General features: G+C 43.5%; 1 protein-coding gene across 3 annotated transcripts in view; it reads right to left on the minus strand.

The window, feature by feature from the left end:
• Positions 1 to 24856, minus strand: part of AHRR (aryl hydrocarbon receptor repressor) — a 793419-nt gene that overhangs the window by 245676 nt on the left and 522887 nt on the right. For all 3 annotated transcript variants that reach the window (XM_085606921.1, XM_085606922.1, XM_085606920.1), the window contains one exon: positions 9054 to 9143. In XM_085606921.1, the coding sequence (XP_085463047.1) occupies positions 9054 to 9143 (90 nt within the window). The remainder of the gene's footprint in view (positions 1 to 9053; positions 9144 to 24856) is intronic.

The following is a 24856-nucleotide window of genomic DNA, read 5'->3' on the forward strand; positions in this document are numbered from 1 at the left end:
TTCGTCTCATGAGGGTGTTTTGTCACCAGGATCATAGTGGTTAGGACCAATGACTGATTGCTGTTTGACCAATTCGAAAAGTTTCTACGGGCGGTTTGCTGCATCATCCAGTTGGTGCCTGAAGTAGCCAGCCTTAGCACTCTTGATTTGTTTGTTGTAGAGGCTCCTGGCATCTCTAAGGAGTTTTAGTTGGTCCGAGGAGGGATTGGCTCGCCAGGAACGTTCAACTGCCCTAAGGTTGCGGCGTTCCATGTTTAAGTTTTCGTTATACCACGGTTTGGATATTTTTGTTGAGGCATTTTTTAGTTGGAGTGGAGCAATGTTATCCATGATGTTGGAGATGGTCGAATTGTACGCGTCGGTGAGTGATTGCACCTCGACCAGGTCAGCTTGGGAGGAGAGGGCAGATTTACAGTGGGCAGCTAGTTGGTCAGAGTTTATTTATCTGAGGTCCCTTTTCCATATCTTTGATTTCATTGGTTGAGCCTTCCTCATCAACACTTCCCTGTTAATATAAAAGAGGATGCTTTGGTGGTCAGACCAGTCACACGGGGTAATGGAATCTAGGGTGATAGTCTGCCCTTTAGAGATGATGAGGTCTAGAGTTTCTCCTTTAATATGAGTTGGCTGGTCACAGTGCTGAGTCAGTTCTTGATCATTTAAGAAAGATTTAAGGCAAGATACAGCGGGGTCGTTGGGGTTAGACCAGTGAAGGTTGAAATCACCAAGGAAGATTTGGGACACCGCTGAGTCGAAATTGTTAGAGATGATTTCCATTAGTTGCTCAATGAAAGGGAGATTGCCTCCCGGGCAGTGGTAAAAGGTGTGAAGTTTGCAAACCGGTAGGTTCATACTTGAGATGCTGAAGGCATAGAGGACTCTAAGTGAGAAATTGAGAGTGTGTTCCTGTGAATACAGGCTAGGCCACCACCCAACTTCAGAGCTCTATCTAGCCTAATTATGTCATGAGTGGGCGGTACTAGGAGGTCTAAGATAGGAGTGGAAGCGGGATTTAGCCAAGTTTCAGTGAGGATGATAATGTCTAAATCATTGTGTTGGATGAGGTTGAAGATATCGGAGGTGTGTTTACTGGCTGATCTGTACTGAAGTAGTACACATTTAAGTCATAATGGATTGGGGGAAGGGGTCTGGATGACGTTCACACAAGTGAGGTTGTCAGTATTGCTACATCTAAGATTGCGAGGAGGTTCTCTGTTCGGGTTCGATAGGATGGAATGTATTTGCCTCGGCGGGAACATGTTAAATTTGGACCAAGTAGAGCTAGAGTTGTAAGGGTCATGGAGATCAATGGACACCAGGAGGGACTCACATCCTCTGTGGCTGGTGGGGGCGTTGGGGAGGGGAATGGATTTAGAGATGGAGGGGGCTAAAGGCTGACCCATGTAATCACTGTCCCTAGTGGACGCTCTAGGCCAATTTGCAGAGGTGAGGAGAGAGCTGATCACGGGGAAAAGGTCATTTGAGAGGGCTTTCAGGCCATGTAGCTCAGAGGTGAGAAGGTGCAACTGTAGAGATATATCATCAAGGCGCGCAGCCAAGTCTGAGTGTTGGGCGAGGGGTGGAGGGTCTGGGGGAAAAGCGAGCGTTGACGGGGGGACTCGGTGTAAGCCTGTTGAGGCCTGTGGGGAGGATCAGTGCCCGGACTCTAGTCTAGCATGTGGCAAAGTTATAGGGATGGGGGAAGGGACATCGTCTGTTAATCGAGAAGACTGTAGGGCTTGAGGGATCCTCTCAGCTCGAAAGTCATCCTGTATCGGACTGACAGTCAGTGAAGAGACTGAGCCCATAGAACCGCCAACCAGCTGAGAGGGTGTTCTAGTGGGTTGACATAATCCGACTGGGGACAAGGTGGCTCTGGGATCAGCAAAAGGAGGTGTGGGGTTTAGGGAGAGTGGGGTACTCACAACTGTTAAGGGGAGAGTACTGGTTAAACCCAGCGGAGACATGGTGGTTGAGTAGGGGTCAGCAGAGTTGCCGTAAACCGCTTTTCTGAGAGTGGGGTAAATATTGGCCATTTTAGCTAGGTTGATATTAGAGGCTTGGATTAGGATGATACCATTATTGTAGAGGGTGATAGTGGTGGTGGCTTTGAGGGTGGACAAGGGAGACGTTGTTAGTTTGAGGCCATGTGAGGTTTTCTTAGATCCTGTTATTCGAAGCATGGAGTAGAGCACAGTTCACCAGCAAGCCAGTTTTCTGGTATAGAAGATGAGGTCATTAACCAGAGAACCTTTGTTGGTGCAGACGTAGGGGTCTGAGATTAGGGTTTCTGGTCTAGCTTTGAGTATGCGATGTTTGTATTTTTTTGCCGCATTTTTGGAGAGGTCAGTTGGGTAATTGATGATGAAGGCGTTTGAACCACTGGGGTCGGGACTTATCTCCATTGTGAAAAAGAATCTTAGTGGGGATGGGAGCCCAGAGAGGAGAATCAGGAGGTGAGAGAACATGATATCACTCCTGGGTCTCTCAGTGGAAAGGTGAGGGGGCGTAATGATAGCACATTGGGAGGTGCAGAGATCTAGCTGTGCAGTGTCAGTGATTAAGGTCCCCTAAGTCACTGCAATCGTGGCATCCCGTAACTCGTTTCGGCTCTATAGACTGGCACTGGATGGCCCACAGGGATGCCCATCTAGGATGATATAGGCAGAGAGCAGAAAGAGGTCTGCTCTGCGACCTGGGCACAAGACTGCGAATATAGTATGAAAAGTACCCAATAGACGCCGTTTTGAGGACAGGCAGTAAGGCCCCAGGTCTTCTGCAATCGTTGTGGGTTTGACAAAAGGATCACCCTAGTAATGAAATCAGTAGCGTGGTGGAGTGCTCCTCATGATATGCAGGCCTAGCATCAAGCCCATTGTTTATAACTAAGCATAAACCTGAAGGCACCCGACCAAAGCCATTTTAGGCTCCAGCAGTCGGTTCCTAAGGCTCTATCAACCATTATGTGCTTGACATAGGAAACCCATAGTAAAGAAATCAGTTGTGTAGTGGGGCGTTCCACATGAAATGTAGGAGCTGCAACAACACCACTATTTACAAGCCTGGTTTGCCACTCTCGATATAACTAGAGAAGGTACAGTAATCATGATAACTTTGTAACACCGCCATTTTAAAGTCAGGCAATGTAAGGCTATCACGATGTCTTCATATTGCCGCCATTTTAAAGTCAGGCAGTGTTCAGCATGCTAGACATATGGGCACTGTAACTGTGTGGACCCAGCCATATGCAAATCAGTCTTGACCCTGTTCCTTGTGGGAACATTTCAGCCCGAACTGCCAAGCCAGGTCCTCCTTGAACCGGAAACAACCATCCTGGGAACGGTTTCAGGGCATCACCCTTCATCAGCTTGGCTAGCTTGAATCTAGTGGTGTAGTGAGCACGGGATCCACATCTGGGCATACCCTTCCTACTTAGGGCGACATATGCAAAAGAAACAATTGATGGACGGAATGCTGGACAATGCAAACACTCACCCCCAGTCACATGGATCTGGGTTAAATCCATCATTCTTTTACTCACCACACCATCCCAGTTTGGACCCAGCCATATGCTTCAATCATCTCTTATGCACAGATAAGAAGACACCGTGGATGTGGAGGCAATATGAAACCAAATCTGGCCTTGTTTTGGAAGACCAGTAAGTCTATTATAAGTGTATCATTCCACCTGGTCACTCATTCTCATACTTCCACCACACAAAAGGCACAACAGTGAAGATGTGTTTTCCAGCAACATCACATCATTTAGCTCATCCTCGATTAGGTTTACTTTAGGCTTCTTGAACAGCAACTGAGTCCAAAACACGTCAGAGGAAAAAAAAGAAATCACTGAGAGAAAGATAGAATGCAGCCCAATTAAAAAGCCAAAGGTGATGGTGTTCTCAAATCTATCAAAAGCAGACTTGAGTGAATTGAAACAGAACTTCGTGCCTGGGAGCTTTGTTACGAGGAACATAAGAATCAGAGCCTTTTGAACCCTACGCGCATCTTCCTGCTGGAGTTCCGAGATGTGACATTTTTGAGTAAACTCTCCCAAGCTTGGAAATATGGGGAGGATGATAGACTGGGGCATGCACTGGCTATGCTGCTTAAACTCAGGTTGACTGCCAACCATGTCTACACTATAGATGACTTTGAAGGCCACCCTGTGCACGACCCTGATATGATCATATATGAATTTGTCACCTTTTACCAAAGGCTATACCCCTCCCACACTCAGGCTACCTCCGTTGACGTGACTGAGTATTTAAGACATCTCACCTTGGCATGGTTAGATCAGGAGGAAAGAGAGAGATCCTTTGTCAACCCCCAACAGTCACCGAGATCAAGCTGGCTATTTAGCAATTAAACAACGTCAAGGCACCGGGAAGTGATGACCTCCCAGTTGAGGAGTTGGCTCCTATATTATTAGAGGTGTATGTAGAGACATTCCAATCAGGCACCTTACCCTTAACTATGAGGGAGTACACAATTATTACTCTTCTCAAGCCAGATAAGTTTCTGAATACATGTGACTCCTATCATCCCCTCGCCCTTATTAAAGTTGACTGTAAATTTTTTAGTACATTACTGGTGAATCGGTTGCTTCCTTTAATGCCGCGGCTGATCTGTCCGGATCAGTCCGGCTTCATACCAGGATGCTTTACAGCGGATAATCTCCTTTCCCTGTTTTCCCTTACACATCAATTAAATAACCCCAGTAAAGAGATGAGAGTTTATATGAACTAGTTTTCTGCTCTGATTGTATCCATACACCCAATATGGTCCCAAAGATCACCCTCATACATGTTTACAGGGATTTAGAGGCACAAAAGTTTGGTCACAGGCTTTTAAGGTAGCCTCAATATGATAACCACCAAATTTGAAGTGGAACATAAGCTGCAGGTGCTGAATCCCAGGTGAAAGATATCTGTTGCTTAAGACCTGATTTTTTAACCTAATACCTAACTTCTCTGCCCATGGCGTCTTGATAATTCCCGCTGTTTTTGATCATTACTGCCACCCTTGAGCCTGTAGGTTACATTTGTATGGACTTCAGGAGAAGCTCTGCTTCACCAGCACAGTGGGCATCAGACCATGAAGAAGACTATGGAAGCTCTTTTTCTCTCAAGGCTGGGAACAAGGCAAGGACTAAGGACTGTTGCTGTACAGAGCACACCTACCTCCTGACCAGGAGCACAAGAAACAAGGACCAGCTGACTGACGCATAAGTAATGTCGACTCAAGAAAGGTATCCATCCATTACCCACGACTACCTTGCAACGGAAATAGCACTGTTAACTGCTCAATGGAAATTGTCACTTTAGACCGTTTTATGGTAAAATTTAAATTATGCATCACATCATGTGGCATTATTATCTAGTGAATTTCACAATTTATAACACAATTATGCAAAAGGATTGGTGGTGCTGCAAAAATGCAAGGGTTTCCTAAGAAATAAATTATAGACACTCAGAACATCCTTCAAAATAGTATTCACCACTACTTAATAAATTTGTCCAGCATAAAAGCACAGAAAGTCGTTGTTTTACCCTATGCTTTCTATTTCCCAGAGTAAAATAGAAGGTGGGAAAGTTACAATGTTGTACTCAGCAGAAAAGAAGCCCACATGTCTGCACCTCTTTCAGTTTAGAAGTAGAATGGCAGAATGGTCTGGAACACTCTTATATATTCTGTACATGACTCACTTGAGGGCAGGATAAGATTGAAACGAGTGGACTTTAGAAATGGGGGCAACTTGTTTTGGATTCTTCTACAGTCTGAGTTTCCCCTTGAAATAACATTTACTCTGAGAACAGTGCCTGTGATGTAAACATAAATTCACATGAATAGCAAAATGCAACATTATGTGACTCAGAAGAATCAGTCTTTTCCACCCTTGCAGGAGAATATTTCAGTGTTCAATTTTTTTTTCTGCTGTAACCAAAAATACTTTGCATTGTCCATCAGTTGGAGTATTTAACACTATGGCGCCATTACAAGTTGGGTGAAGCAGAATTTCCGCATAAAATTCCACTCTGCTCAGTCGCATGTGGATTAACGTTTCCAGCTAGCGACATTGGTTCTGGTGTTACACAACCTGGAACAATGGGTGCGCGTACAACTGACCCGATGACCGGCTGAAAATACTGGCCCAACATCACTTGAGGCTTTGGTTGCAATAGCAGCCAAGTGTGTGTCCCTGTTAAGGATTTTTTCGCAAAAGGTGTGTTCATATACTGCTTCCCCCTGCCAGGAGACCTTTCTCCATCCCCCCTACCCACTCAATGCTCCACCCTCCACTTCAGCCCAGGACCAACCCACGATATCGGGGGTGGGTGGGAGGATGTGGGAGGGCACGGGTGTGCTAGTGAGAAGCACTGCTCCCGCTTTTGTTACAGGGGGACGATATTGCAGCATTGCTGCGGAACTGGCCCCCAGTGTCAAAACTGGCCCTCACGGGTCCAAAACTGGCTCCCACACTTCCGGTTCACCGAGAAAATGCCCTGTGCCGACTACGGCCAGTCCGGCCCTGGACCTACCACCCGGCTCTAATTTACCATCTGCTGAAGGCAGATGTTAAATGTGAATGTTAATCCCTCTCGGAACAGGGAAAACCACGCAGATTTATGCCTGGTAAAACTGGGTCCTCACGGTTATTTCCGATTACAGGAGATGAACTCATAAATCCGCAGAACTGGTGGGGTATTACCATACTGTCAGTACAGTGCAACTCATAATTAGATCTAAAATAGGCCAAACTGACCCTTATGTAGGTGACCGGAAACAGCAGTCACCAGCTAAATGTAACCGGCTAACTTTTGTGAATTGTTCGGCACAGTGCGGTCCCTGTGCAGTATTTTAATAATGTTTGATCCGTTTGTCCTAGAAACCTTTTTGTTAAAATCTATATATTGTGCAGCAATTTTGGGAATATATGGTAAACACAGCAAACTCTAGTTTAAAAAATAGAAAAGCAGCAGCCACAGAATGACATTTTCTTGTATCCCTGGCTAAAAGCGTCATCATGTTTCTCTCCGCATGAAGTGTAGCTCACGTTTGGCTGTGGACTTCTGAACGTGGAAAAAGGTTTGATGGATTGTCAGATTTTTGGCAGATTCTAGATTGCCTTATTGCAAACCCATTGAGTATTTCATACCTTGCACCAAGCACTGCTGAGAATCTTTGACAAAGGGTAAAAGCCTCACAGCATATTTCATACAATGTAACATTCTGTCTGCTACCTTTACTTCCATTTGCATTTACTGAGGACTGTAATTAAAGTCGTATTAAGGGAACTGAGATCCAATTTTTTCCAATAAAGTTGAGATGTCTCCAGCCTCCCACCAGAGGAGGGCCTCATCTATAGGCTCCAAAGATATTTTGAGGTCAGCCTCTTAGCACCATAAGTAGTGGTGAAATCCTGACTTCAGAACTTGCTAGAATCATATGGTTAATTTTTCAGACAATAATACTTTTAACTATAATACATTACCTATATGTAAACACAGAAATGTTGTTTTTAAAAATATACAGTTCTTACTGTGCAGCACTGTATTTGAGCTACAGACCTTAGCTGCTCTACCAAGCTACTCTAGTCAAGATTACACATGAATTTACTTGGTTATTCAGCTGAAGTGCATTAGTATCTGACACTGAGAGGCACCAGTGGTAGGTAACAGTAGACTTTCATTTAGAGCCGATGACCAATGGCAGTCCTGGGACCCAGAGAACAGGTCGCAGAATCACTACATTCCAATCATCGACTTTCTGTTCTCCTTCCTACACGCATAATGGTATTTGTCACTCTCCCCTCTTGGTATCTTCAGAATGTAGACCATACATAATCTCTCTAAATCTGCATGGAAGCGATTGGATTTTGACTGTAGGTTCACTTCACATTACAATTGATTAAAGTGAACACTATAAACTTTCTATTTTGCTAAGGCACAATTTTGAACTCCAAAGATATTGCGAGAAAAACTAAAGGCTTCAAGCTTTGCCAACAATCTACTGACGCAAAAACAACGTCTGGGGTTATATATCATGAAGGCCACTATCTTGGTTCACACCACTGTCTAGTTAAAACAAAGTAAAATCTGCTTTGAATTTAAAAATACCTTCATCATTTTTGGAAAAAAAACGTCATAGGCTTATTAGGAATGCATATCTGGTTTCTCTAAAAGAAAATGTTAAGTTGTGAAGGGTAAATAACAACGGCAGAGTTTAAACAAAAACAGAGTAATACCACTCTGTACCTTTAGGTACGAAGGGCCCGATTCACAGAACTAACTTAAGACAAAATCCTAAACTTACTACCATTTTGGTATTCACAGAAGGCACTTACTCATTTTGGTATTCACAGAAGGCACTTACTCATTTCGGTTTTCACAGAAGTTAGAATCTGTTGCTCTATTCAAACTCAAACCAGCCGATAGCAAGAATACATAGATTTGCTTAGGTATGCCGGATCACCTTTGTAGGTTCAAGAGATATGACGGTTAAAAGGCCTGACAACAATCGGTATCTGCCACAAATATAACCAGACAAAAATCCAAACAAAATATCTGAGGTTGTTACAAATAACATTTTAATGCAGATGCCGCGCTCCACACCTATTGAATGTAATGAGGAACTTGATTCTGCACCTGTGTGAAAAAGTGCATGCACTTCCTGTCGCTGTTGCCATCTTCTAAATATTTTAACTATGTGAGGCAGCTTCAAGATATATGCAGGTTTATGCAAAGAAGTATAATAAGTAAATTAACTCATAAACGAAAAAATTAATTCTTGCTGGGACTACTCAGTTGATGTGCTAAAGGTAAGAGGGAGCAGGACTGGAGGTGGTCGGGAAGGTGTCGACATGAGTTAAATTTATGAACACATTTGAAGATCGGAGTATGATTTCTGATAATCCTATTAAAATACATAACAGAAGAAAATGTCCAATAGGAGGGCCACTGGTGATTCAAAGCTGTACACAGACATAAAAGCCATACTGTAACAGTGATTTTAAAGAAAGAATTGATGAATACTATATAACTTTCACTTACCTGATGAAAGCCAAGGTACTCAACAATTGTTGAAGATGCATAAAATATCATCCCTTCTGCGCTCACCACCAGTGCGAAACCATTGAGGGACTAAAATAAAAAATGTAAACACGTTCAAAATAAAATATTTATGCTATAAAGTACAAGTAGATATAAACGTATTTCACACATCGGACTTTCAGCAGTGGCACACAAATAGGCTCCTTTGGGAGGGTCAAGCAGATGGATCAATATAGGGGTTATTTTCACAGAAGTCTAGTGTAAAAAGTGCACTGAAAACAAAACAAGTGGCGGTGTGCTAAGTAATTGTAACAGTTCAATATTTTTGTTCACTGTGGTGAGTCAATACTTCAGCAACAGAACAAGATCTTTGTTGGGTCATACAGTACCTTCAAGGAAAGACTAAAATCCCGCCATTGCACGCTTACTACTTCTTGCTAAGCAATAACAGTCTGGAAAAGGCTTAAAGATATCTATAATCTGGCAGCATCTGCACCCAATCCTAACACCATAAAAAAACTTATTCAGAAAATAGATTTTAATTGTTCAATTGCCCAGCCGATTATTAGTGTTATACAATCCTACACTGCGAATTAAACTAACTCTGTTCTCATTAATGTAATGAGATATTATAATACATCCTTCTCTGTTGCAATATTTCCTGCTGTCCCCGTGCAGGTAAGCTGAGGTCTTAAAACCATGCTTCTCTGTAAAATTCGGTGATGTTAAGAATGCTTTTTGAGCAATCGTTCATCACATCATTACTCACTTTTCTTGGAATGCGAGTATAATCGCATACTATTTTCCTAGACATATTTAATACATTTCTGTAAGACTAAACGTAAACACAAATTAAAGGAAAGAATGAAAGACACTGTGTGAACAGCCAACCCTTCTTTCTAGGAAAACACAAGACCAGCCCAATTAGCAAACTATCTCCGAGCAAAGAGAAAAAAAGTGAGGTGGAAGGGGCAGAGAGAGAGACAGAGAGTGAGAGACGGAAAGAGAGAGAAAGCACAAGAGAGATGGAAAGGGAGAGAGAGAGAGAGAGAGAGAGAGAAAATGGTTAAAAGTGAATGAGGCCAGAGAGAGGGAGAAAGAGACGGCCAGCATACAGTACATAAAGCATTGCATGACGGATCACCTAAAGCTCTGATCTGTCATGGAATCCGAGAATTGGGTGGTGATTTAGCCACAGGGGCTAACAAGGCCATATAAAAGTAATCCACTGTACATTCAATTACGGTCTTATGTCAAGTCAAGTTATACTGCTGTGTCTTTTAACATAAGTCTTTCTTCCTTGGATCCCCTCTCCCTCCACTTTTCTTCAGTCCACCCTCATGCCCAACCACTACAAGTGACCTACATGGTCCAACACATCAGAAACCATGGATGTAGAGGATTACAAAGAGCTAGTATTATATGTGACTGTTTCTTATTGGAGGCATATAATGCGGCCTACTCTAAAAGGTGAATTTACACATGTAGATTTACTCACAGGTACACTTACTTCTGAATCTAGTAGTAGGTTTACTCTTTTTTTGCTAATCACCACTTCTGAGTATTAATTTATTATAGGTGCAGACATACATTTTCACTCCCTCAAAACAGGAGGTGGGTCTGCAAGAACAGGATTTTACAAGTGTAAAGTTACTATTAGTTACTTTTCACATGGAGGTGGAGAGCTCAATCACAGAGGCAGAGATTTCCATATGGTAAAGTATAGGGGGAAAAAATTAAGCGTCATCATTATTTAAAGAAAATTAAAGCTCATTTGTTTATTTCATTTTCAATAAATATATTTTTACTTAAAAGTTAAAAAGTCCAGTTTCATTAATTTTGAGAAAATATTAATCTACATTCTTTTAAATAAAATAACTTGAAATTGAATATAACTTTTAACAAGTTAAATATATATATATATATATATTCACTGAAAAAACCATAGGTTTCACACATGTTATAGTTAGCGGAAATTTTACTGATAAAAAACCAATGAAATTCCCCCGTTATAGTTAGTGCAGGCAACTATAACTCACGCGACCGCAATCCTCTGCTGATGCTAATACTGTTTTTAGACACTTATTTGCCCATGTCTTCTTCCATAAATTTTTAGCTATACATATATTACAAATATTTTTTTTTCATAAAGACACATATGTCATCAGCAGAAGATTGCGGTCACGTGAGTTATAGTTGCCTGCACTAACTATAACGGGGGAATTTCATTGGTTTTTTATCAGTAAAATTTCCGCTAACTATAACATGTGTGAAACCTATGGTTTTTTCAGTGAATTTGCAAGGTTTTTTAAATGCTAATTCCTAACTATAACGTGTGTGAAACCTATGGTTTTTTCAGTGAATTTGTACGGTTTTTAAAATGCTAAGTTACTTTACGCCATTCGTGGCGTGCGCGCCCACTTAACGCAGTTCGTTCCGTGCGCGCACGGTGCGCGCACGCACGGTGGGCACGCGGTGCGCTACGCGCACCGCGTGCCCACTTTACGCTAGATGGGCCATGTACGCACGATGCGCTTCGCGCACCGTGCGCACATGGAGGACATATGATGCACTTCGTTTTGAAAGGTACTATTTTAGTTTTTCATAAGCGTATTCAGCCATGCACAAATGGTGCACTTTGGGCACCATTTGCACACAGGGTGGGGAGAGTGTGGATAATTTTTATTTTTTAATATTTTTTTACCGTACGCGTACGGTAAGCGTAATCGGCGAAATTAGCGAAAAAATAAAAATTCCATTTTTGGCCTTGGGGGATCTTTGGGGACTCCCTCAACATGGCTAGGTGTTTTGGAGCTGCCCAAACAGCCCCTTTACATGTTTTTGTGCTTTGTGTTTTAATCCACACTATCAGTGCGAGAGAGAAAATGGCGGACGCCGCTTCCTGGTTTCGGACGATTCGAATGTTTACTAAGATCTAAGAGCCAATCAGAATCGCGCTCGCGCACGCCACCGTACGCGTACGGTAAGCGTACCGTAAGCGCACCGTAAGCTGGCTCAGATATATATATTGATTTAAAGGCTATTTTCTCAGAATCTACTGAACAGATTTACACCAAAGCTACAAAAGGCACTTCCTTGACCTGGGGACTACCTCTCTGCCAAATTTCATTAGATTCTGTTCAGCCGTTCGGGCTGTAGCCCTGTCTAAAGGTCCTATGGAAAAATGCATGGGAAAAACGCGTTTTGGGACCCCCCTTTTATCTCAGCCCCCGCTTGACGAATCCCCCCGAGACTTTCAGGGTAGGAGCGGAGCGTAGCGCCCCACCTATTTTGATAAATTCGCGAGGATTCGTCGACCGGCGCCAAAGTTATTCAAAATAGAATGTTGCGGATTTCCTATGGAAACGTGGTCCTAACTATAACTACCTACTGGCGACCGCCAGTAGGTAATATATATATATATATATATATATATATATATATATATATATATATATATATATATATATATATATATATATATATATATATATATATATATATATATATATATATATGTTAATTAACATTTAAAATACATTATTTTATTTAAAATCGTTAGTATTCTTTCAAGTCTATGCCTCAACTGTTTTCTATAGGAGTGCACTGTAGTATCTGAGTGGCCATGTGCGGTGTTGGACTTTCTCTAAGGCTGGGTTGTAGTACATTTTTTGGCTGTGGCAATTTTAGCAGTGCAGTTTGTGAATAGCAATGGGCTTACACTTTTGTGAGTGGGTGTTCATATTTGCATGTCCTTCCATAAACCACTACTTATCCCTCCCTAAGCCTCTCCCATTAGTAAGTATTCTTCATTTTCCAGCCACTCCGTGAGGTTTATCCCATATGGACAACTAGATCACATTCCCACATGTACAGAGATCTCTGCAACCGGGGAGGAGAACTCCACATAGGAACGATAGGAGTAGCAGAGGTGAAGATCTCTGAACATAGGTTTGTGAATAACATTTTGTAGTACTTGAGTTGTATTATTGCAATACTACTAAATGTACTATAAGGTGCAATTTTTGAAAAGGTCCAAATATGTTTTTTTTAATTGCAGAACCGAGGTCTTAGGCTTTTTCATCAGCTTTCTATGACATTTACTACAGTGATTTTAAAGATACTTCTTGCTAATGTAGCAGCTCAGAATTCTGGGAAAATAAGTAGCGAGCCAGGGTCTCATTTAGAGTTTGCAGATGTGGAACTTCTGCCAAAAAGTGGAGGATTTTGAATAAATCAATAAGTGCACTGGACATCTGCTGCTTTTTGGCAGATGTTCCGCGTTCACCAAACTCTAAATCCAGTCCAAGGAAAACTTTCTCTACTCACTATATCACATATTATGATGATGACAAACTTACCAAGTGCAATAATCAAATCATTTGCAGCCTAAATTATAAACATTATTAACATTACATGACCTAGAGACAGTTCAGACCTAGCTAAATACACCTATTGAGACAACATATAGAGGGCACATTTTGTTTGCTGCTGGATTACAAGATAAGTGGTCTGTAGATTGTTTTTCAATATTGTTTTTTAAGTTTGAATTAACTCTATTGATATAGGACGTTGGTGATTTGTTCTGTGTATTTCAGTACTGTAGGGTTTTCTTGCGCAGCCCATGGTACTTTGCCACAGGTTTATTTTATTTTATTGTATTTGAAGGTTTTATATAGCGCGAACATGACCCTTGCGGGTATCAGAGCGCTTTACATGGGTCGAAAGTAGGAAACAAAAAGAACACAGGAATACATAATTAAGTCTTGTAATACAAACATCAGATGAGGGCCATATGTACAATGTTTCATGAGAATTCTTTAAAAGTAAGGTTTTTACTTCTTTTTTAAAAGAGGTAAAGGAAGGGTTCCGTCTGGTTTCTGGGGGCAGTGCGTTCCAAATCCTAGGAGCGATTCCAGAGTAGGCACGGTTGTATGTTTTCTTTTTGGCAAAGCGGGGTTTCAGCAGAAGATGGCTGGTACTTCTGGAAGATCTGTTGCCACAGGAGAGCACCAATTTCTGGGCCAAGTAGCTTGGAGTATTGTGATGTAGGGCGTGTTTGAGTAATGCAAGCAAATTTTAATTGAATTCTGGCTTTGAAAGGAAGCCAGTTAAGAGCTCTAAGGTCGGGGGTAATATGACAATTTCTTTTTGAGCCCATGATGAGCCTAGCCTCTGAATTGAGCGAGGCTCTTAGAGGGGCCGTTGATGTGCTGGAAAGACTGCACAGCGTTGCACTCCCATCGTCTAGTCTTGGTATTACTAATGCTTGAACTGCCAATTTGAAGTCATTTGTGGAAAGGAATAGTTTTATTTTTCTAAAGCTGTTCCTCTGAATATTTGCGCTTTTTGTTGCAGCACTAATATGTTTCTGCATGTTTAGATTTCTGTCAAGTGTTAATCCCAGCGATTTTGCTGAGTCAATAATATGAGGTTGGCAGTTGAGCGCTGTTAGTTGTTTAAGCTATTCTTCGATGTTGGTAGTTTGGTTGGGAGGAGTGATTAGGAGGAATTCAGTTTTTGAGGGTGTTTAGTTTAAGGTGGTTGTCTGCCAGCCAAGTCTGGTTTTTTGTTGTTGTTGAATTGAGAGTTGTGATATTATCCAGAGAGGTGATCTTTAAGTATAGTTGAGTATCGTCAGCGTACATATAATAGTGGATGTTTGAGGAGCTGAGAATTTCAGTTAGTGGTTCCATGAAAGGGTTGAAAAGTTTGGGCGAGAGGGATGAACCCTGTGGTACTACTAAAGTGACTGGGACGGCAATAGACAGAGAATGATTGACAGGATCATTAAAATTAGTCTCCCTGATCCTCACATTTCCCTGTTTTAACCCACATGGCCTACTAGAACCTACACTTCTACACTTTTAGGGCCCCTTACACCCACTGCACCATACGGCAAGGAATAATAGATCTCCGCCAAAGAGCCCCTACATAGGGTGCCCGTCGGGTATTGCAGCGCCAACCCGATGAGGAGCATGCCCTGTGATGAAGCATGACACCCAGCGGGCTGGGTGTGTGAGAGCCCTCATTCCAAAAGGAAGGATCCCCTATCCTTCCTCTCGTTAGCCACCATTGGATCCCGCCTCACGCCTATCAACCTTTTTACCCCCTTAGGAAATCCATACTCTATTTGTTTGGCAGCAATAGGTTGGTACTAGATGATGAAAGTAAGTCTGTGCTGGCACTTTTTAGGTTCCTGTTCCATATTTTGGGTTTCATGGATTGGGCTGAGTGTATTTTTACTGATTCATTAATGGAGAATGTGATGCAATGGTGGTCGACCAATCACAGGGGAGGATCTTGTTTAGTTGAATGGAGTCAGCATTGGAAATGACCAAGTCTAGGATGGAGCCCTTGTCATATGTGGGGCTGTTGCAGATTTGGGTGAGGTTTAGATCCATGAGGATGTCTTTGAGGCTACTGATTATGGGGTCATTCCAGTGAAGATTGAGATCTCCGAGGAATATTTAGGGACTCTGTAGAGCAGTGTTTGTAGTCACAATATCCATGAATTGTTCGAGGAAAATGAGGTTGTTGCCTGGCGGGTGGTAGAATGTGTGCAATGAGCAGACTGGTTTGTTGTTGCTTGTGATGTCAATGCGGAGATATTCACATGATGATAGTAACGGAGAATGTGATCGGTTCACTAATAGACTGTTTCGGTGAATGCAGGCAATACCTCCCCCTGGTCTATCAGTTCTGTCTAGTCTGGTGATGTCTTGATTTGGGGGGACCAGAATGTCTAGGATAGGCGTAGGTGATTCATTTAACCAGGTTGCGGTCAGTTTTAAGAGGTCTGGTTCATGAGTGAGTATGAGGTCTGCTATATCAGCTGCATGTCTTGAAGCTGATCTACAGTTGAGTAGGATGCATTTGAGATGTGGCTTGATGATAGTTTGATGTTCTTGTGTGAGGGGGACTCGCATAAGATTGTCTTTGGATATTCCTCTAGGGTTGTGTTTAGGGCTCTGTGTGGATTAGAAGGGGTGGTTTGGATTAGGGAGTGTTTATTTAGGTTGTTGTTCGAACACTCCGTGCTCTGGGCGGGATAGGGGAGCTCACAGGAGCGGAGTAGGGAGTGTATATCATTGGATGATAAAGGGTCATTTCTACGTACAGGTCGGGTTGTGGCATTTGGGTAAGGGACAGTTCTCCATCTTGGGGGCAGACACTTCATGGGAGGTGGATGCATTTGGTGTGGTGAGTGCACTTGGTGTAGATGTGGGGGTGGTTACTATGGACGTATGTCGAAGAATCTTGAACCGGTCTTCTGATGTTCGGTGTATGGAGAATCAGGTCTTGTAGGAGTTGGAGGTCCTCTTTGACTTGTTGCAATGAAAGTATAATTTCATCAAGTCTGGTGTCCAGAGTGGGTTGTGAGTTTATTGTACGGTATGGGTGTAGGGGGGGAGGGTGGGTCCGGGTTGTGGCTTGGGGGGTTAAGATAGCCTGGGTCGGCATAGTGAGGTCTGCGTGGATGGTTAGGGGGAGAATGAAGGGGATGAGTGAGGGGAGGAGGAGGGGCATGTGGCGAGTGGATCTGAGGAGGGGTTGGGGCTGTGGTGATGTTCAGGGTAATTTGGGTGAGAGTGGGAGGAAAGCTACTGATTTGGGTGATAGGTGTAGACTGCTGTTGGGTTTAGGGATATGGTTATTGTAGCCTAGGGTATCTGCTGGGACTGGACTGTGTGAATATGAGAGATGGGTCGTAAGAGGAGATTGTCTCAGGGGTGCTTCAGCACAGATGTTCAGGGGCGTTCTGGAATTGGGGGAGCCAGGGGAAGGGGAACAGGATCTTATGACTTTTTCCTTAATTAGAGGAAAGATATTGTCAAATAGGAGTAAGTTTCGGTCTGAAGAATGTACGAGTATGATTCCATTATGAAAGATGGTGATAGTGGCTGCAGCGCTATAAAATAGAGATGGGATGATCGAGATCTTGAGATCTTGAGAACCAGAGTTTGGCTGGTTGACATGCTCCATTCATTACCTGCACCTTGAGATGAACTTTCATACCTGTCACATTCTTCCTGAGGCATGGCAAGGGATCAGGGGTGCACTGGGGGAGACCAAAGTGAGCATGTCTGGCACAAACACCTTCAGAGACCTGTAAACGGGACATTTGCACTGTGCTCATGTAGGTGTCAGTCTGATAGCAGTGTTATGAAGCCAGTAGACTGATTGAGGCTGCTCTCAGCAGAACATCCAGCCAACATCTTAAGAAGCTGTCCTGACGCCCATGCAACCTTTAGACATTCCAGAGCAGGTAGGGAGCACATACTGTGGTGCAATAGGATTGTTTAAGGTGTGGCTACATTAAGCAGATCAGAGACAAGCGTATCCTAGTGTCAGGCTTGATGTGAAGACACTCAGTTAATGCATGTATACTCTAGCCGTAAGACAGGGATGAGTGGCAGGAGGGTAAAAAGACTGTCTCTAATCACTGATTCCCATCACTGATTCCCTCCTAGTCTCTACTGTCCCAATCCAAATGAAAATAATTAAAATAGAGCAAGATGTTAACACTGAAGACTTATGCCGGATCTCAGTGGTCTAATGAAACTGAGAGTATGTCCAAGGGCAGAAGACTCATATTGACTTCCATTGAGATTTATCTGAAACTATTGATTTTTCACTACTGTGGTCTGTGTGTAGTATCATTATAAAAGCAATTCTCCCTTTCAACAAGCAATTCTAGGAAATTTCATACGCTAGGCCTCGGAAAAACACCCAGAATGGAAAGGATACCAGTAGGAGCCTCACTCGATACTTGTGTTATAGCAAGAGGTAACGCCCGAGTGCTGGAGGAGGGGAAAAGTACAAGCAAATGAAATTGAAATGTATCAGCATCACCACTAATAAAAGAACTTCGAACTATAATGTACTGATTAAGTGATACACCAATTGTGCGATAAAAGGAGCAGCACAGGTAAAATGCTTCAAAGCTGGTTGCTCACTCCAACTGTCCATGGTATGAACATCCTACTAGATTCTATATTCTACTTGAGTGGTTCCACATCTACATTCAGGTATTCCTTCACTCCACATTTCTTTCAAGAACACTATCACTCCAGCTAGTGACGATACGACTAGGACACTACATATCTTCCAAATTTGAAATTGATTAAACAAAATGTAAAATAAAAGATTGGGAAAAGAGGAAAATAGGAAGGTGATGTGACAGAGCTGGTTCTAAGACAATTATAGGTTAGGAAGCACAAAGTACTTGTTTACAAAGTTACTTCTTCACTGAAGTTATTAAACATTGGATTTCTCGTTAAAATTGGCCTGTGAAAACTGTATAGACAATGCCTTTTATTCATTTTGCTAGCATTTTACCAGGCAGAGATTTTAAAAAGAATAATATTTATAATTATTCTTTGGCCTTCTTCTGAAGAATACAGTCTTAATCTACACAGCAAAAACAGCTTTTGGGGCCACTGTCGCTGTGAGGTCACCTATTTCATTTATTGCAGTGTGCCCGTTTTTACATATTAGGAACCCTGCCCTCTGGGCTTGCAAGGCATATTTTTAGGATGACTTAATATATAAAAGTAGGGTTTCTTACATAGAACAGCACTTTACCTTTCCTTGTGTAACTACAGTGTTTTTAAACTGAAATCCAGCTACAACACAATGGTGCACCTGGCAGCCATTAACTTTTGTCATATATGTGGGTGGAGTAAATACACACTGCAGACCACATATGACATTTAACGTCTAAACCACTGGTGTAATTTTCTGAGCCATGTATAATGGCATTAGTGGAAAGTTAAATAGACCAATTTGGTGAAACTAATTTTAACAGTACAACTTTAGGACCAAACCACATGCATTGTAGCACTGGCACAGGGTACTAACACCAGCAAAAATGGGGTCCAGAAATAGGTGAAAGATCTGGGGTGACCATGTACAAAATGCACATTTCCTGCACTCACCCCTAAACAGTTTTTAAGTAAAGAATATTTTGATCCAGGTGTACAGTAATTTCCTTCTAATACCTCAACGTAAACTAAACACATCATCCACACACCTCACTTTATAGGTGGTCCTCCACACAAGATCATAGAAAAAATTGTGTTATTAGGATACTTAACGTTAAGTAAATACACAGTATGAATGTAAAGTGAAACAAATAGCAACAATCCTTAAGTCAATTGTATAGCAAGCTAAATACTGTAATTCATAACATTGTCATTTGGATATTTTATAATACAATTTCAAGAAATCGTGCTCCTTCCAAAACATAATAATAATAAAAATAATGCAATCTATAAAGCACATAGCTACATCATGTGGGGTGTCCCAGCACTACTAGGTACAGGCTCACAAGCCTATATGCAACTATTAAACCTTCATGAGTCCAGAGCTAAACAACCAGGTTTTGAGTTTATTCCTAAAAATATCTTCCGACTGAGCCTGATGGACCGTCAGGGGCAAAGCATTCAACACCACATAACTAAAACATCTCCCACCTGAGCACACTTTCTTTACCTTGGTAACAGTCACCAACATCTCACCTATTGATCTCAAATTTCTCAATGGTACATATGGTCAAAACTAAGATTGAAGTTAATGTGGCCCTTTGTTCGAAAAAGCCTTGTAACAATAACACAAGGCTTTGAATGAGGATCTCTGCTTCACTGGAAGCCATTGCAGCTTCTAAAGCACAGGCCTAATCGATGCGCGCTTATAAACATACAGTAGAGTTCTGCACTCTCTGAAGTCTCATAACTTGATAAAATGGTTCACTATTGTCTCATTTCGAGGACAATAAAGTTGATAAGCAGTAACACAGTTTCAAAAGCAATGAGCTTATGTATATGTTAAATGACACGTTTCCAGCCTTAAAAATTTTAAACACACCCTTTTATTTCAAGTTAGAAGAGTTTAACATGTGTGCTAGACAGCCACAGGACACACTTAACTGCAACTTGAATGAATATAAACATATAGAGAGGCAATTTTTAACAAAAATACATTATTCAGCACATTGCTGTGTTCATAGCAAAGGGGTGACACACCGGTTGTCTGTGTCACGTCATGTGCAGAATACGGGCATGTGGATTGAGTAAAAAGGGGATTTGACTTCGGACTACATACTCAATTTACATATTTAATGGAATAATTAGAGATTCTGACGACGGAGTCTTAATTTAAAGTGAGGTACCACCGTGGATGTTGAATCAAATGGGAGAAGTTGTGGATTTCTAGACACAACATACTGTGTTTGTTTCTGGCTCCGAGGAAGCCCAAATGCTGGGCAATACGCAGTGGCGTAGCTAAGGGGGGGCGGTGGGGGTGGTCCGCCCCAGGCGGCACTATTTTGGGGGCGGACAAAGGCATTCAGATAAGGCTCGGCTTCCTTTCGTGGACGTTCGGGGACGGGCAGACAGAGAGGGAATAGGACTCGGGCAATGTCCTCTTCTTTTTTGTGCTGGCAGCTGTCCCCCCCTCTCTTCCTATTTTTCCCTCTCTTTCTGTCTTGCTCCTCACTTACTGAAAACCGTAACTTGAAAAAACGGTTCACAACCTCTTTCCTTCTTTCATTTAGTTGCTTCCCTGTGAAATGGATCCAAAAAAGAAAAACACTCTTGCGGGAAATGCCCTTTTTCTGACATTTTTCTATTCCAAAGTGCAGCGGGATGGAGAGAAATAGAAGGTTTTAAATATGTAAAATAAATACATAACCAAATAAAGCAAGACAGAGGGGTTGCAAAGTGGCCAGATTGGTTTTATTCACATCCAAACACATCAGCCTCACTTGACAGACTTTGCAGTGAAGCGCTACTTTTGTTTTCTCGTCTTTCTTTGAACAGCATTGTTGTACCCAGGTGGGGAAGTGCATCATTCTTGGAGGTACTGCAATACCTGGTTGATGGATGGATTGGAAAACAAAATGTGTACCATGGCCCTGTTTATGGATGTGGTCTTTTTAAACCATACTGCTTACGTTTATTAAGGATATAAGCAATGGACATTGAAACGGTTCCCTTCAGGGCCCTGTAGTCATGTCCTTAACTTTTCAGGTAAAACCACTCGCTGATTTCTGAATAGTGAGTGATCGTTAAGGTAACCATGTTGTTTCTCCTTACATTTCACATGCTTTACTTAATTTTGCATTCCCTATGAGTGTTTGCTTTTACTTCAAGTGCATAATTTGAATTGAGCCACATCCAAGTGTTTATAGCGGGCACAATTATGTTGTAGCTGAAGGCAGTGCAAGTTTCTCTCAGTGGGGCAGTATGGTGTTCAGTGGGGGAGAGGATGTGACACTATGGCCAGAGCTGTCGAATTTGGAACTGGGAAACTGGGTTCAGCCTTCATGACCAGTCCACCAGACCACTCTACTGAGGGAGCATATTCCCATGCTAGACCTTACAAGGCCCCACTAGACCTTAGAAGGCTTGATGTCTTAGCACAAGCAGGTGTACCCTAGTGGTGTCAATTGTGAGTTAACCTTGAAGGCCTGTCCACCACAATCCATACTGAAGTTCATCTCCAGTCTTGCGGGCAGGCCTACGAAGCAGCACACCCTAGAGCATGGGTACTCACAAACTTTCTCTCGGGGGCCAAATTTACAGTGTGGTTTGTGGCTGAGGGCCGCACCGGTGGGGGTGGGGTCAGAGCGGGAGGGGCGGGGCTAAAGCAAAAAAAATTGTGACCGTGAGGTTGAACACAGGTGCCTGCAGCAGACGCCTTCGTCCACTGAGCCACCAGACCCGGCATACACACATCTCTCTCTCCCTCTCCCCCTCCCTCCCCTTCTCCTTCCTCCCCCTCCCTCTCCCTCTCTCCCCCTCCCTCCCTCTCTCTCCCCGTCTCTCTCTCCCTCCCTCTGTCTCCCTCCGTCTCCCTCCCTGTCTGTCTCCCTCCCTCCCTGTCTCCCTCCATCTCCCTCCCTCCGTCTCCCTCCTTCCCTCTCCCTCCCTGTCTCCCTCCCTACCTCTGTCTCCCTCTCTCCCTCTCCCTCCCTCTGTCTCCCTCCCTCCATCTCCCTCCCTCCGTCTCTCTACGTCTCCCTCCCTCTGTCTCCCTCCGTCTCCCTCCCTGTCTCCTTCCCTCCCTGTCTCCCTCTCCCTACCTGTCTCCCTCCCTCCCTGTCTCCCTCCGTCTCCCTCTGTCTCCCTCCCTCCGTCTCCCTCTCTCCCACCCTCTGTCTCCCTCCATCTCCCTCCCTCTGTCTCCCTCCCTCCGTCTCTCTACGTCTCCCTCCCTCCCTCCGTCCCCCTCCCTCCGTCCCCCTCCATCCCTGTGTCTCCCTCCCTCTGTCTCCCTCCCTCTGTCTCCCTCCCTTCGTCTCCCTCCCTCCGTCTCCCTCCCTCCGTCTTCCTCCCTCTGTCTCCCTACCTCCATCTCCCTCCCTCTCTCCGTCTCCCTCCCTCCGACTCCCTCCCTCCATCTCCCTCCCTCCGTCTTCCTCCCTCCCTCCGTCTCTCTCTCTGTCTCCCTCCCTCTATCTCTCCCTGTCTCTCTCCCTCCCTCTGTCTCCCTCCCCCTCTGTCTCTCTCCCTCTGTCTCTCTCCCTCTGTCTCCCTCCCTCTGTCTCCCTCTCCCTCCCTGCCTCCCTCTCCCTCCCTGCCTCCCTCTCTGCCTCTGTCTCCCTTCCTCTCCCTCCTTCTGCCTCCCTCCCTCTCCCTCTGTCTTCCTCCCTCTGTCTCCCCCAGACTGCGCCTCTCTGTCTCCCTCTCTCTGTCACCCTCTGTCAACCTCTGTCTCCCTCCCTCTCTCTCTGTCTCCCTCACCCTCCCTCCGTCACCCTCTGTCATCTCACCCGTGTGTGTGTCAGCCCTCAGCCCGGGCTGAGACAGCTTCCCAGCGCCCGCACACACAGCCGCACCCGAGTACTTCACAGGTCTTTAAAAGACCATTTACATGTTAATAAAGCTTTGTTGTATTTCACCTCTTAGGCCCCTGCATCTCCACTGTGACAATCACTGGAATCCCCCGGCCCCCACAGAGCAGAGTCTCAGAGTCCGGGCTGCTGCAAACGGCAGTGTTTGCTAACACTATTTTTTTTGTTTTTTAAAACACAGGTAGGATGTCTGCAAGGTCCGCGGCCGCCAAGGAAGGCTTGCCGGGCCGCTGGCGGCCCGCGGGCTGTACTATGAGTACCCGTGCCCTAGAGCAACAGTGATCCAGTCACTGTGACTCTGTCACTGAGGTCACATGAACCTGAGGGATAGCCCCGGGCGCCTCAAGCTCTAGCTACGCCTCTGGCAATACGCGTTGGCTGCGCTGAACTGTCGGTCATAAATAAGAAAATGTTGAATAAAAGAATCAATACAAGCAAAGAAAAGACCTCTCGTATCATCCTTTTGCTATGAATACTGCAATGTGCAGAATAATGTTTTTTTGTTAAAAGTTGCCTCTCTATATGTTTATATTTATTGAAATATGAAAGGTTATCATTGGCAGCTAGCTTTTTGAGGTGGGCAATTATCAAAAGTTCATCGTAATACTTACTCTTATTCAAAATATCTAACACACATAGTGGTGTGGTATCCAGGATCCCTTGCTGCCAATACTTGTTCAGTCTGCAACTTGAATGAATTCAGAATCCAAGACTAACCCCTACCCCATGCATGAAATAAAATCCTGTCTATAAGAGCACTAAAATAAAAAATAAATACTGGTAGGCTCCCACTCAAGTTCTTTCATTACTGATACTCTTCATTTGGTGCATCTGATCAGCAATCTGGAGTGTTACAACGTACTGCTTAAGTGTCGTCATGCGTTTGACCCCAATCATATGCGAGGCAGCAGTACCATGTAAAGGCTGGGCAGCATGACATGATATAGTCAAGCTGTCTTCTAGGTAAAGCCCTGTAGGTACAAAATGACGAAATTCATAGTGGAACACAAAGCACTCCATGAACCACAACTCTATTACGAAAGATTACAGAAGACCAGAGACAGGTGATAGATTTAAGAGGAAAACCCACTCACCTCTGTCATTATGGAGATTGGGAAATGTGGAGCTACTCATGTGGGGCCTTATGTAGGTAAATTACATTGACCGATTCTTAAATACCGAATTTTACCGATTCGGTATTTATGAATCGGTAAATGTAATGTAGGTAAAAAAAATACAGATTCGGTAAGTGTCGGTATTTTAGAATCGGTATTTACCGATTCGGTAATTGTAACCTGTATCTCATTGATTCCTATGGGCCAGGAGGCCCATAGGAATCAATGGGAAGCCAGTTACCATTACCGAATCGGTAAATACCGAATCGGTAATGGGGGGAGCTCAATCAACGGTGGCAGGGTGTCACATTGACACCCTGTTGCACCCCTGATTCCTGCATGTGTGCACATGTGGCACACATACATGCCCTGAGGGCATGTGTGTCTGCCACATTGCACACATCTAAGGGCCAAATAATGCATTAACAGAGACATTCGTCATTTACCACCAACTTTCAGTTGGTGGTAAATAACGAATCCCCACACCCACCACACACTCCCCCTACATCTCATTTCTGTATTCGGTATTTACCGAATCGGTAAAATTACCGATTCGGTAATTTTACCGATTCGGTAAATTACCGAATACAGAAATCATCCCCCTACATCTCAAAAGCCTAAATACCGGTCGGTAACGGTATATTTACCGAAAATCGGCCGTTACCGACCGGTATTGGGCTACCTACATATGGCCCTAAATGTCTTTCCACATTGTCCAGAGTATGACTCCATATAGTAATAGAACCACGAGGCCGGTGCCCTTGGCTTTCCTAGGAAAGTCATGCTAAAACCAGAACATCACAATCACCCTAGATGCTCTGCTGAGAAGA

The sequence above is a fragment of the Triturus cristatus genome, chromosome 5_2 (assembly GCF_964204655.1).
Source record: "Triturus cristatus chromosome 5_2, aTriCri1.1, whole genome shotgun sequence".
Classification (NCBI taxonomy): domain Eukaryota; kingdom Metazoa; phylum Chordata; class Amphibia; order Caudata; family Salamandridae; genus Triturus; species Triturus cristatus.